The sequence below is a fragment of the Rhinatrema bivittatum genome, chromosome 1 (genome assembly GCF_901001135.1).
Source record: "Rhinatrema bivittatum chromosome 1, aRhiBiv1.1, whole genome shotgun sequence".
NCBI classification, from domain to species: domain Eukaryota; kingdom Metazoa; phylum Chordata; class Amphibia; order Gymnophiona; family Rhinatrematidae; genus Rhinatrema; species Rhinatrema bivittatum.
The window spans coordinates 645,311,449-645,324,589 of record NC_042615.1 but is presented as its reverse complement, the minus strand read 5'-3'; the positions used below and the strand labels follow the sequence as shown (position 1 = coordinate 645,324,589).

Sequence of the window (13,141 nt, the reverse complement as noted above, 5' to 3'; positions counted from 1 at the left end):
TAAAACTAATCTGTTCCTGTACACTTGTCTATATAGTTTCAGTATGTCAACAGAATCAATTATATGACAGAACTATCTATATGAGTGGAAACATTAAAACAGAACTCACTCTCATGTAAGTCAACTGAAAAAGTTATTAAAAGAATAAAAAGATTTCTACATTTAAGGCATTTGATAGTTCTGAAAAATTATAACCCTTTCAAGAAAACATCACTGCTAATATAAATAAAAATATTGTAGTCAAGAAAATTCCCCTCCTACTTTATGATTTAATCAGCATCTGCCTCAACCAAAACCAGTATTAACTTTTTTTTTAAAATAAATCTTTTGTGTGCAACACTGGAGTTTGTTTAAAGTGCAAATCCTTGAAGCCAGTACAGCAATGGCAGATTGACATAATTTATCATTTCTACAAGAAATCAACTACATTTTAGGGTAATGTATCAGAGCAAATAGTGAATCTCTCATACTCATGTTTTTTCTTTTTGCTTTCACTAGATGAACCATCCTCCGAATCTACGCTAGATGAATCCTACAGGAAAAAAAGAAAAAGACTTAACGTTAGAACAATAACAAGGGTCACTCCAAATAAAGGTGTTTTTTTCCATACAAATACACACAAATTTTAAGAGGGCTATATTGAGTAACTTAGATTTTTGGTGGGCGTGAGAACTGCTGTGGGCAATATTTTTCCACTTCTTTAAGAAAATTCTACACTAAACATTTTGGAAATTCTGTGGCAAGTTTGAATAAATTTATATGCAGCAGGAAGCTTATACAGCAACATATGAAAATATTTTCCTTTAAAAATAAAATATCTTCCAACCTCTCATGCATAGAAAAATTGATTCTTACCTGCTAATTTTCATTCTTGCAGTACCATGAATCAGTCCAGACTCCTGGGTTTTGCATCCCTTCCAGCAGATGGAGACAGAGAAAGATTTACTGACACTACTAATTAACCACATATGCTACCTGCAATTCTGCAGTATTAATCTCTACCTAAGCCAATCACAACAAATTTGAAAAATGCCCCAACTTTCAAAAACTCACAAAATATGAAAATACTTAAATATTCTCTGCTATAAAAACTGAAGGAGCGGACATCTCTCCCCCTCAACAGACTGGGCAGGTTCTGGACTGATCCGTGGTACTACAGAAACAAAAATTAGCAGGCAAGAACTAATTTTCCTATCCCTGTAGGTACCCGGATCAGTCCAGACTCCTGGGATATACTAAAGCTCCTTATTCAGGGTGGGACCTAGAGAGTCCTGCTCATACAACACTCTCACCAAAAGACTGGGAAAATGCACCTCCCACTTTTAGACGATAGTGTCTTGCAAAAGTATGTAGCGACTTCCAAGTTACTGCTCTGCAAATCTCCTGTGGAGAAACAAGCTGAGCCTCTGCCCACAAGGCCACCTGAGAACGCGTAGAATGAGCACACAATCCCTCCGAAACCAGACAACCTCGAAAAATGTAAATGGAACCAATAGCCTCCTTAAGCCAATGAGCAATAGTAGTCTTAGAAGCCCAAAAGCCCCTCTTTGGACCGCTCCACAGAGGTACCTCAATAAATCTCTTCTCACATCTAACAATTTGAGCTCCCTTGCATGCGAAGCGGACGTGTCCACCGTGGGAAAGGCTGGGAGATCCATTGTCTGATTCACGTGGAATGCTGAAACCACCTTTGGTAAAAAAGTAGGCACTGTCCTCAGAGAGATTCCCGAATCCGAAATCTGAAGGAATGAATCATGACACGACAGAGCCTGCAACTCTGAAACCCTTCTAGCCCAACATATGGCTACAAGAAAAACAACCTTGAGAGTTAAGTGCTTCAACGTCACTCTCCAGAGAGGATCAAAAGGAGCCTCACATAATCCCTTGAGGACAAGATTAAGATTCCAGGACAGACAAACCCGAAGAGGAGGAGACAAATTCTTTGTCCCCCTAAGGAACCGAATAACGTCCGGATGTGCAAAAATAGAGGAACCATCTATCTTGCCAAGACAGACAACCTAGAGCTGCCACTTGAACTTTAAGCGAACTGAGAGACAAGCCTTTGGCGAAATCTTCTTGCAGAAAAGACAAAATGTCAGAGACTGATGACCTGAGAGGACGAACACCTTTGGTGGAGCACCAGGACTCAAAAACCTTCCATACCCGTACACAGGAAATATTAGTGGACTTTCTTCTGGCTTGCAACAAAGTAGTAATGACCGCCTCTGAATAAACTCTATGTCTCAACCGCTGCCTGGTACTGAGTAATACTGGCCCAACTCCTCGTAAAACCTCACCTAGTGACCTCCTATAATGGGAACGATGGAGTGGACCAGCCTCGCCTCATTGCAAGAAAACACCAGAAGCACTCTCCCCAGCGGCGTCTCGGAATGGTTTTCGAGCACCCTGAAAGGATTGACCCCTGGTCTGCCCCAGAAAAGAAAACTGCCTTTAGGGCCCGAACACAGGTCTTGATGGCAGAGACCTTCTATCTGACTGAAAACGAGAACATACCTGAAAAAAATTTCTTGCCCTTAGGTTTATCCTCCAGCAACATGAGGTCTTTATATCCTCAAGAGACTGCATCAATTGCTCGAGGTCCTCTCCAAATAAGAGTCGACTCTTAAAAGGCAGTAAGCCTAACTGCACTTTGGAAGAGATGTCCACTGTCCAGTTTCACAGCCAGGGCAACCTTCTGGCGGAAACCACAGACGCCATAAGGTGAGACTAGGTACGAACCAAATCATATAGAGCATCCGCACCGTAAGCAACTGACGCCTCAACTCTCTCAGCCCTGTATGCCTCCTCGCCAGAGGTTGGCAGGTTCTCTTGCATCTGCTGCACTCAATAGAACATGCCTTTGCATAAAACTAGTACAAATAGCCGCATGCAACCCCAGGGCTGAGACCTCAAAAATCCTCTTGAGGTGTACTTTTAACTTATGATTCTGAACATCCTTCAATGCCGCGGACCCTACCACAGGGATGGTCATCCTCTTAACTGCCAATACCGCAGCATCGACCTTAGGAACAGAAAATAGCTCCAACGCCTGTTCTGGCAATTGATAAAGTCTCGCCATAGCCCTTCCCACCTTTAAACCGGAATTGGGAGCTCCCCATTCCGCTTCTACCAACTTCTGGACCGACTTGTGATACAGGAAGACCGTGGGGGGACCACGCATCCCATCAAGGACCGGATCCGCCCACCCAAGTCAGAATCTTCCTGTGGGATCTTAACCCCAAGAACCTGAAAAGCCAGCAGCAGCAAGGCCTCAAGCTCTTCCTTTCTAAAAAGGCGTACCACCTTTGGGTCATCCCCTTCAGGCACCGGGACTGCTATTGTCCGATTATTATATCCTGTAAATGTTCTATATAGCGCCTGTTTATAATATACATTTAAATTGAATTTCTCTTTCCTCCCCCCTATACTTAATGGGGTAGATTTTAAAAGAAGCGCGATCAGCCTACTTTTGCTTGCGCATCAGACTCAAGCAAAAGTACGCTGGATTTTAGTAGATACGCGCGGAGCCGCGCGTATCCACTAAGGGGTAGATTTTCAGAGCCCTGCTCGCCTAAATCCGCCCAAAACCGGGCGGATTTAGGCGAGCAGGGCCCTGCGCGCCGGGAAGCCTATTTTACATAGGCCTCCCGGCGCGCGCAGAGCCCCGGGACTCGCGTAAGTCCCGGGGTTCTCGGAGGGGGGCGTGTCGGGGGCGTGTCGGGGGGCGGGCCCGGTCGACGCGGCGTTTCGGGGGCGTGTCGGCCGCGTTTTGGGGGCGGGTACGGGGCGTGGCTACGGCCCGGGGGCGTGGCCGCGCCCTCCGTACCCGCCCCCAGGTCGCGGCCCGGCGCGCAGGAGTCCCGCTCGCGCGCGGGGATTTACGCCTCCCTCCGGGAGGCGTAAATCCCCCGACAAAGGTAGGATGGGGGTTTAGACAGGGCCGGGCGGGTGGGTTAGGTAGGGGAAGGGAGGGGAAGGTGAGGGGAGGGCAAAGGAAAGTTCCCTTCTTGGCCGCTCCGATTTCGGAGCGGCCTAGGAGGGAACGGGGGTAGGCTGCGCGGCTCGGCGCGCGCAGGCTATACGAAATCGATAGCCTTGCGCGCGCCGATCCAGGATTTTAGCCGATACGCGCGACTACGCGCGTATCTACTAAAATCCAGCGTACTTTTGTTTGCGCCTGGAGCGCAAACAAAAGTAGGCTGTTCGCGCTCGTCTGAAAATCTACCCCATAAATCCTGGATCGGCGCGCGCAAGGCTATCGATTTTGTATAGCCTGCGCGCGCCGAGCCGCGCTGCCTCCCCCCGTTCCCTCCAAGGCCGCTCCGAAATCGGAGCGGCCTCGGAGGGAACTTTCCTTTGCCCTCCCCTCACCTTACCCTCCCTTCCCCTACCTAACCCACCCACCCGGCCCTGTCTACACCCCCCCCTTACCTTTGTCGGGGGATTTACGCCTCCCGGAGGGAGACGTAAATCCCCGCGCGCCAGCGGGCCTGCTGCGCGCCGGGCCGCGACCTGGGGGCGGGTACGGAGGGCGCGGCCACGCCCCCGGGCCGTAGCCACGCCCCGTACCCGCCCCCAAAACGCTGCCGACACGCCCCCGCAACGCCGCGCGCTCCGGCCCCGCCCCCCGACACGCCCCCCTCCGAGAACCCCGGGACGTACGCGAGTCCCGGGGCTCTGCGCGCGCCGGGAGGCCTATGTAAAATAGGCTTCCCGGCGCGCAGGGCCCTGCTCGCCTAAATCCGCCCGGTTTTGGGCGGATTTAGGCGAGCAGGGCTCTGAAAATCTACCCCAATTTGTATATAGCCACTGTTCTCCCTTCCTCTGCATGAATCTTAGCTCCCCCTCCCCTCCCCTGTAAAACCCCATGTAATCTTGTACAACAAGTAATCATTTTAAAACCATATGTAAACTTATAAAAAAAAAGTAATCTTGTAAAATTTGTATATTTGCAAACTATGTTCCATCTATCCCTCTTCTCTCTTCAATTTTAGTTTGTCAGGTTCACTGTTACAGAGCCTCCTACCTTTTGCCTATCGGTTGTCCACCTCCCCATCCCCTGTTATTTGTACTTTCCACCTTTTGTTATTATGTAAACCGATATGATGTGTACTTTAATGTCGGTATAGAAAAGCTGTTAAATAAAAAATAAATAAAAACTAAAATTTGCTCTCTCCTGTTCTAGGTTGTTTATATTTTCTAGTTCTCTGTCAAGCGCAGTTTACGTTAAATCTAAACTGATGTGATATTGTATTTTCTAGTTCTCTGTCAAATGCTATATAAGCATGGTTTACATTAAACGTAAACTAATGTGATATTCCCAATGAACGTCGGTATATAAAACCGTCAAATAAATAAATATATCATCCCTTTGACCTGCATCTCCGGCCACCGGAACTACTAGATCCACTGGAACATCCTGACCCCAAGACTCTTCTGCCCCTATGGGAGCCTCGACAGACTCCTCAGAGTCACCCCCCTGGGCCAGAACTCAAGGGGGAACCCGATGACCTCTGGACCAGAGTGACCCGATTTCTCCCAAAGCGAACCTGTTTTGGGTCCATCGTATGCTCCCCTCATAGGCTGGGCTGTAAAGGACCATGGCTCCTGGCTGCACAAGCTGCCTGCTGCTTGGCCAGGTAAGCCTCATGCAGCAGCATCACAAAGTCTGCAGAAAGAGGCCTCACAGTTCCAACCCTCGCAGGAAAGGAACCAGCAAGTGGCAGCATGGGACTCACTACCTCCTCAAAGTCCCCCAGATTGTGGCCGGAGACAAACATGGAGGAGCATCCCCCTCCCCTCCAGCAGTGCGGGAATGAACGAATGCAAATCCAAGATGGCTGCCATTCCTGCGCTGATCGGAAAAGGTTCAGCACCCCGACCAGCAACCCGATGCGATGGCGGAATGGCAGCGGAAGACCCCCGATGCTGTTTCGCAGCAGACAGACAGTCAGATGGGCCCTCTGTTCCTTCTGAACACGTGGCACAAAGAAGAGCTGCTCAGCCACGAGCACGTGGAGCCGCGTGTGTGGCAGGCAGAACCGTGGCCCATTCCAAAAAAAAACCTGTCTGAATGCTCAGTGGCAAAAAGGCACGAAAAAACAAAACAAAATTAAGCTGCCGCTTAAAACTGAGGAGGGACCCCGCTCACCTAGCAGAGCTGAAAACTGCCTTTTTTTTTTTTTTAAACTTTACTGAAACTTCAATAGCTGAGACACAAGCCTACAAAAAAGAATAGACTGCCTCAGACCAAAAGCCTGCCTGGATCCTGAAGCCTCCTAAGCGGTCTCTTGAAGGGGAGGGATCCAGACCACCAAATTTACACTCCATGAGGGCACGGGTCGAGCACACACAAGGGTCACCAATCCCAGGCTCGCCTGCCTCAACCAGACAGAGGAGAACCTCCTAGGATTCAAAAACCCCCCAGGAGGAAGGCTCAAAAAGAAAAAATTGTCTCAGTTGCAGAACTGCAGGTTTGCACCATCTGCTGGAACCAGAGAAATACTGAGGAACTGCAGGCAGCAGTGTCAGTAAAGCTCTCTCTGTCTCCATCTGCTGGAAGGCAGGCATAATCCAGGAGTCTGGACTGATCTGAGTACATACAGGGAATTGGCTATTTTATAAAATTGCTAGTATATAGTCACGTACAAGTCATAAAATTTACAACGTAAAACAAAATAAAAAATTACAGGGACAACTTACGCACGGGCGCTAAGTGTGATTAGACCCCACGGCACAGTGTACCGTGGTTTCATCCAAGTGTCAGATTATGTTGCACATTTATTTATTTATTGAGTTTTATATACCGTCATTCGGTGAAGCCATCACAACGGTTTACAAGATTCAAAAGGTAGTATCTTAACATATGTGAATTAAGGGTATAACAGGATATATATTATATTCTAAGATGAGCGGATAAGGGTAACGGAAAGGGAAAAGATTAGGGGGGATGGGAGGTGGGTGGAGGTGCTGCGGGGGGGGGGGGGGTGAAAGGAAAGAGTGGGGAAAAGGAGGGTTACAGGGGTGGGGAAATTAGTTAAACGGAAAGTTATTCATTTTTAAAGTCCGACAAAAAATCATATTTGACTGAGACGGGTTTGCTTGGTGCTGGTCTATGTCTTGTTTTTGCGTGGTTTCGGTTGGTAATTCTGTTGGGTGCTTGGATGTTTTGATACTTGATTGTCTTTGTAAAACAGCCATGTTTTTAGATCCTTTTTGAATGTTTTGAGGTTAGGTTGGGTTCTCAAATCTTCTGGGAGGGAGTTCCATATTTTAGGGCAGGCGATGGAAAATGCTCTCTCTCTGGCTGCTGTCAAGTGAGCATCTCTGATGGGGGGGGGGGGGGGGGGGGGGACTATTAAAAGGCCTGTGTTGTTTGAACATAAGTTTCTTTGGGGATTCTGGGGAGTTATGTTTAATCCAGTTTGACCTTGATGTTCATTGTGAAGTAATTTGTCACGCAGTTCATGTTAATCTTAGGGCCTTAGAAATTGAACTCTGAAAACAAAGCACCGTTGGTTACTGTTCTTTCCAGCGGGATAAGTCTCAGGTAAAGGTCTTGAGGTGTTAGATATTTTTGTCTTTGTTTCTGCGACGACGAATGCCTTGGAGTTCTTTGCCTGAAGTTCATACAGTGAGATACGGAGTGACAGAACTTCTGACCGAATATTACGACTACAGGGACCAAGTGAGTTGTATGTATTTACCTACTCTAGCTAACGCTCAATGAGGATATGTAGGCCTAGTGTAATAATCTTAAACTAAGTATTTCTATAGTAGCATGCGGAGGCTGAGTTTGCTAGTTCAGTTACATGTAGCTAAAGAAAGCACGAATTATATTAACCACATTCAACAGTGCATGTGAGGTTATAAATTTAATTATAGGGTTATAAATTGTGAAACAGATTTTCTGTTGCATCATAGCATAAGCTAGTCCTAAAATTTGGCAAAGCGTTTATTATTTATGCATTTTAGGTAAATAATGAACGATATCACAGGGACTGAAAAGAAAAAGATCGTCTTATGATGCAAGTTTTAAGCTGAAAATCGTGGCTTTCACAGAGGGGTAGATTTTCAGACAAGCGCGAACAGCCTACTTTTGTTTGCGCTCCAGGCGCAAACAAAAGTACGCTGGATTTTAGTAGATACGCGCGTAGTCGCGCGTATCGGCTAAAATCCTGGATCGGCGCGCGCAAGGCTATCGATTTTGTATAGCCTGCGCGCGCCGAGCCGCGCTGCCTCCCCCCGTTCCCTCCAAGGCCGCTCCGAAATCGGAGCGGCCTTAGAGGGAACTTTCCTTTGCCCTCCCCTCACCTTCCCCTCCCTTCCCCTACCTAACCCACCCGCCCGGCCCTGTCTACACCCCCCCCTTACCTTTGTCGGGGGATTTACGCCTCCCGGAGGGAGACGTAAATCCCCGCGCGCCAGCGGGCCTGCTGCGCGCCGGGCCGCGACCTGGGGGCGGGTACGGAGGGCGCGGCCACGCCCCCGGGCCGTAGCCACGCCCCGTACCCGCCCCCAAAACGCTGCCGACACGCCCCCGGAACGCCGCGACGACCGGGCCCGCCCCCCGACACGCCCCCGACACGCCCCCCTCCGAGAACCCCGGGACTTACGCGAGTCCCGGGGCTCTGCGCGCGCCGGGAGGCCTATGTAAAATAGGCTTCCCGGCGCGCAGGGCCCTGCTCGCCTAAATCCGCCCGGTTTTGGGCGGATTTAGGCGAGCAGGGCTCTGAAAATCTACCCCAGAGAGTACAAATAACTATGCCGCAGAATGCCACTTTGGCATTTCAGAAAAGCTAGTACGGGACTGGAGAAAACAGAAGCATATTTTAGCGGAAATGCCAAAAACCAAGAAGGCATGACATGGTGATCAAGCAGTATTCCCAGAACTTGAGAGCGCATTGGCGGACTGGATACTGGAATGTCAACAAAATGGATATATCATCATTTGGATGGATATTCGACTGCGAGCTCTGAAAATGAATAAAGAGGCTCCTTACAATCTGAATCCGCTATCTGGTTCCTTTCTTGCTTCTGCAGGCTGGTGCACACAGTTCATGAACAGTTATGGGCTTACACAGGCACACTAAAATCTCCCAGAAGCTTCCCAAGGATTTAGAAAAAAAAAATAGACTCATTCTTAAAATACACAATATCCTTGCGTAAGAAATATAACCATGACCTGTCACAGATAGAAAATATGGATGAAACCACCTGTAACTTTTGATATGCCTGGGAATACCATAGTGAATACTAGTGGTGAGAAAACTGTAATTGGGCATGAATGAACCAATTTTACTGTGGTACTTAGCTGTCTAACAAATGGAAGTAAGTTAAATCCTGTAGTGATCTTTAAACGAAAGACCCTACCGAAAGGTATTACTTTCTCTAAAGGAATTATTGTAACAGCACACCCGAAGGGTTGGATGGGCGAAAATTGGACAAATGATTGGCTGAAAAGAATGTGGAATGTGCGGCCTGGTATGTTGTCAAGAAAACGGGGTTTGCTAGTTTGGGATATGTTTAGGGCCCATATTTCAGATGATATTGAGAAAACAGCTAAGCGCTTAAACACAGACCTATTTCCTGTGGGTCAGATATCCATTTTGCAGCCCTTAGATGTATGTTTAAATAAGCCTTTCAAGGACCATGTGTGCTGAATGTGGATAGATTGGTTAACATCAGGCTCAGCAAAACTGATGAAAGAAGGAAGCCTCATGAAACCAGATATGACGCTAGTCTGTCAGTGGGTTAAAGAGGCTTGGGATGAAATACCGGAGGATACTGTTAGTCGCTCATTTCTGAAATGTGGGATTAGTAATGCCCTTGATGGATCACAGGACGGCGCGATATATATGGAGCCTGATACTGAACACAATGAGAGCGAGGACGACAAATCGAACGATCCCTATGAAGATGATCTAGCTCTAACAGACGATATTATGAACCAAGTGTTCAACGAAAGTGACAATGGTGAAGACTTTTATGGTTTTGAATAATGGGCGCTTTTTTCGTTTCACTTACTATTAGATGTTTAAATAAAGTATCCAGTATAATTGCATAAAACATGTTGTCCCTTCCTAATGTGCCACATGCCAAAATTTCCTAACACGACTTATATGTTGGTCAGCGAGCTTTTGCATTATCAGCTGTCTAAACTTAACAGAGCGACTTGTACGCAAGTATGTACAGTAAATATACACACAAATACATCCTGGCACTAATCCCTCCCCCTCATGCTCCTGCTCCATAGACAAATCCCCAACTCCTTCATCTTTCTCACATATACACACCAACAGCCTCCTATGTCCTCTCTCACATTCCATCCTCCCCATCCTCCCCAGCACAGATTACCTTCTCCCCCTCTTCTACCTGTGCCTATTCTCAGTCTTTCACATTTCTCCCTTCCCCTACCAGTTCTCACCCTCTCAACTTCCTTTCCCCCACTGATCAATCAGCAAGAAGAGGAGAATGTTTCAGGCCAGATCTTCCTTCTCCTGCTGACCAGAACCCGACTTGTGGATTCACACATGTGGGCCACCATAACACCAAGTGGTTCAAAGGCTTTGGAAGGCACAGGAGAACAACTCAGTTTGAAGGGAAGCTGCTCTCCTTCTCTTACTGCCAGTTGATCAGTGTGGTGTGTGTATGCCCACATACGTACCCTATCGGGCTAACAGCCACCCAGGAAGCCCTGGTCACCTGCGATTATGTTGAGGGGAACTCTATGGTAAGAACTGAATTGTATGGACTTTGCACTGCACCAAAGCCCTATATATATTGGGTCATAATTCAGGACAGGTGAATTTACAGCAGTGGTTTGCAACCTTTACCACATCAGCCCTTCCACATCAGCCCACCTTCCATAGACAGCCTTCAATTTAATTCAGAACCTGAGCCTCTTTCACCCCTCCTTTGGAGGGAGATCAAGTAGTTTTCCTCCTCTTTTGACTCCTCTCTTTAGGTATTGGGTACAATGGCCTCCCCCTCCACTAAGTTTTCCGTTTTCATGACAGGAGATCAGATGGTTTCCATCCTCTCTGGTTCATTGTTCTTTCTTCAGTAGCTGGAGATGGTGGATGAAGGGTGCCCCACTCTCTCTTCAGTCAAAAAGGCAGGGTAGTGGATGCCAGGAGCTCCACACACTGGCTCTTCTTGCTGTCTTGAACAAGTTGGAAGGGCAGGATGCCAGTGGCTCACTCTGGTTCTTCTTTTTCAGGCAGGTGGTTAGATGTCCCAGACTCTGCTCTTCTCTTGGTCTTGGAGAGGGGAGATGGACACCAGTGAGACTCTAAGCTACTTTTCTGTCTTGGGTGGGGTGTGCATGGAAGTGGGAGGGATGTTTGTCGGATGTTGCTTTACCTGGCTGTTTGTCTTTTGTGATAAGCTATTTCCTGTTGCATTTGTCCTGTTTTGTACCCGTCATAGTAAAGGGTTGGTACCCCCACATTGAAAACTATTTGTTCAGAGTTAGCTGTACAGACATGGTACTTAACCTTTTAAATAACATAAATCTTAAAACTAAACTGTCTAATCATTTTTAAACTGTAATAGCTTAAGAACTATTTGTCCTGACAATGAATGTGATTATCCTGGCTTTTTAATGGTATTGTGCACTTGTTTATGGAATAAATAGTTCTAGTGATATTTAACAAATATTCCCTAAGAATTCAATGCATACATTCAAAGTGATAAATAATATTTCCTCTAAAACATAACAGTTCATTATCTATTGTGGAAGAATTAGCCAGATCCAAACTATTTAACAACCTGACCTACAGCACTTGTAATTTAATACTTAGGGTGACTAAAAGATTAAAATCCTGCTTTAGAAGAAGATCTGGGCCCCTAAAGACAGGAAGAAACCGATTGGCAAACTGCTAAGAAGGAAGGTAAGCAAAAAACAAGTGCTCCTGCTGTTGTGGGGCTGCTAAACCTTTAGGGTTGAAAGGTTTCAGACAAATAACACTAAGGAAAAAAAATAAAACCTAAGATGCATAGGCTAGCAGGATGAGCAAGTCACTGTATAGTCAGGCTCCAACAAAGCTGTTTTTACTTCTGCAAATGTTACCTTTTCAGAAAAGAATGAGATAATAATTGAAAATAGTCATGAATAAATTAGCAACATGATCTGCACCAAAGTGAAGTATTAAGAAGTACCCCATAGTCCACAAATGCCACATGACTAAAGAAAAAGAGGAACACAGAGGTCAGGTGGAGACCTGGTCACCAAAATGGGATTTTTTATTTTTTTTACCTCTTCTGATCCACTGTTTGATGAAGCTTGTTGTTGCTGCTTTCTGAGCACTGCAGATCTCTGTATAGCCAGAATACCTGGACTTGATTTCCAAATCTGTGACAAAATATAAGTTCCTTCAATTTACCTTTATTTTGTGCATTCAAGCCTCTAATTCTGATTGCTCAGTGCAAATCACAAAATTAAATTCACAATGAAAACAGTTTTACAAATACTTGTAAACGAGCAGTACAATAACCTTTAAGAACAAATAGATTACTTACTTGAAACAGGTGTTCTCCGATGTCATCAGACAGAGCCCAGCATGGAACTTTGATTTCAAAGATTCTAGAAGCTATTAGCATACTCTACTGAGCATGAGCAACATCCAACAACTCCTCCCAAGCATATTCACGCTACCTCTTTCTATTTCTTAGATATTAAATATTAAAGGCTGTTGATATTAGCCACATTTCTTTTTTTTTATTATTTTTTTTTAATTCTTTATTTATAAATTTCAACAATTACAATGCAAAATAAAATTTACATCAATAATATCAGCAAACTTCAATTTCTGCAAATCAGTTATAAAGAACAGAAAATCTGTGATTCATGAAGAGATATGGAACAATTTTTATACATATTGTTACAAAATTAGGAGAATGATGCAGTATTATTTTTATTCACCTAGTTGGTTAGGTATTGCTTGCATTTTCTTTAAATTCTCTACATAGATTTTCATTTGCTCTGGTTCATAATAGACAAACCTCTTCCCTTGATGTTGCAATAAACATTTACATGGATACCTAATATTGGCTTGTGCTCCCAATTTTCTAGCTTCTTTACTCAATTCTACAAAGATTTTTCTACGTATCTGTGTATCCTTTACAATATCAGGATATA

General features: G+C 45.7%; 1 protein-coding gene across 2 annotated transcripts in view; it reads right to left on the bottom strand.

Moving 5' to 3' along the window:
- The window catches only part of CHD1 (chromodomain helicase DNA binding protein 1), a 330,081-nt gene that overhangs the window by 263,695 nt on the left and 53,245 nt on the right, over window positions 1–13,141 (bottom strand). For both annotated transcript variants that reach the window (XM_029572713.1, XM_029572721.1), the window contains exons 4-5: window positions 12,260–12,355; window positions 471–532 (exon numbers count right to left, since the gene is read on the bottom strand). In XM_029572713.1, the coding sequence (XP_029428573.1) occupies window positions 471–532; window positions 12,260–12,355 (158 nt within the window). The remainder of the gene's footprint in view (window positions 1–470; window positions 533–12,259; window positions 12,356–13,141) is intronic.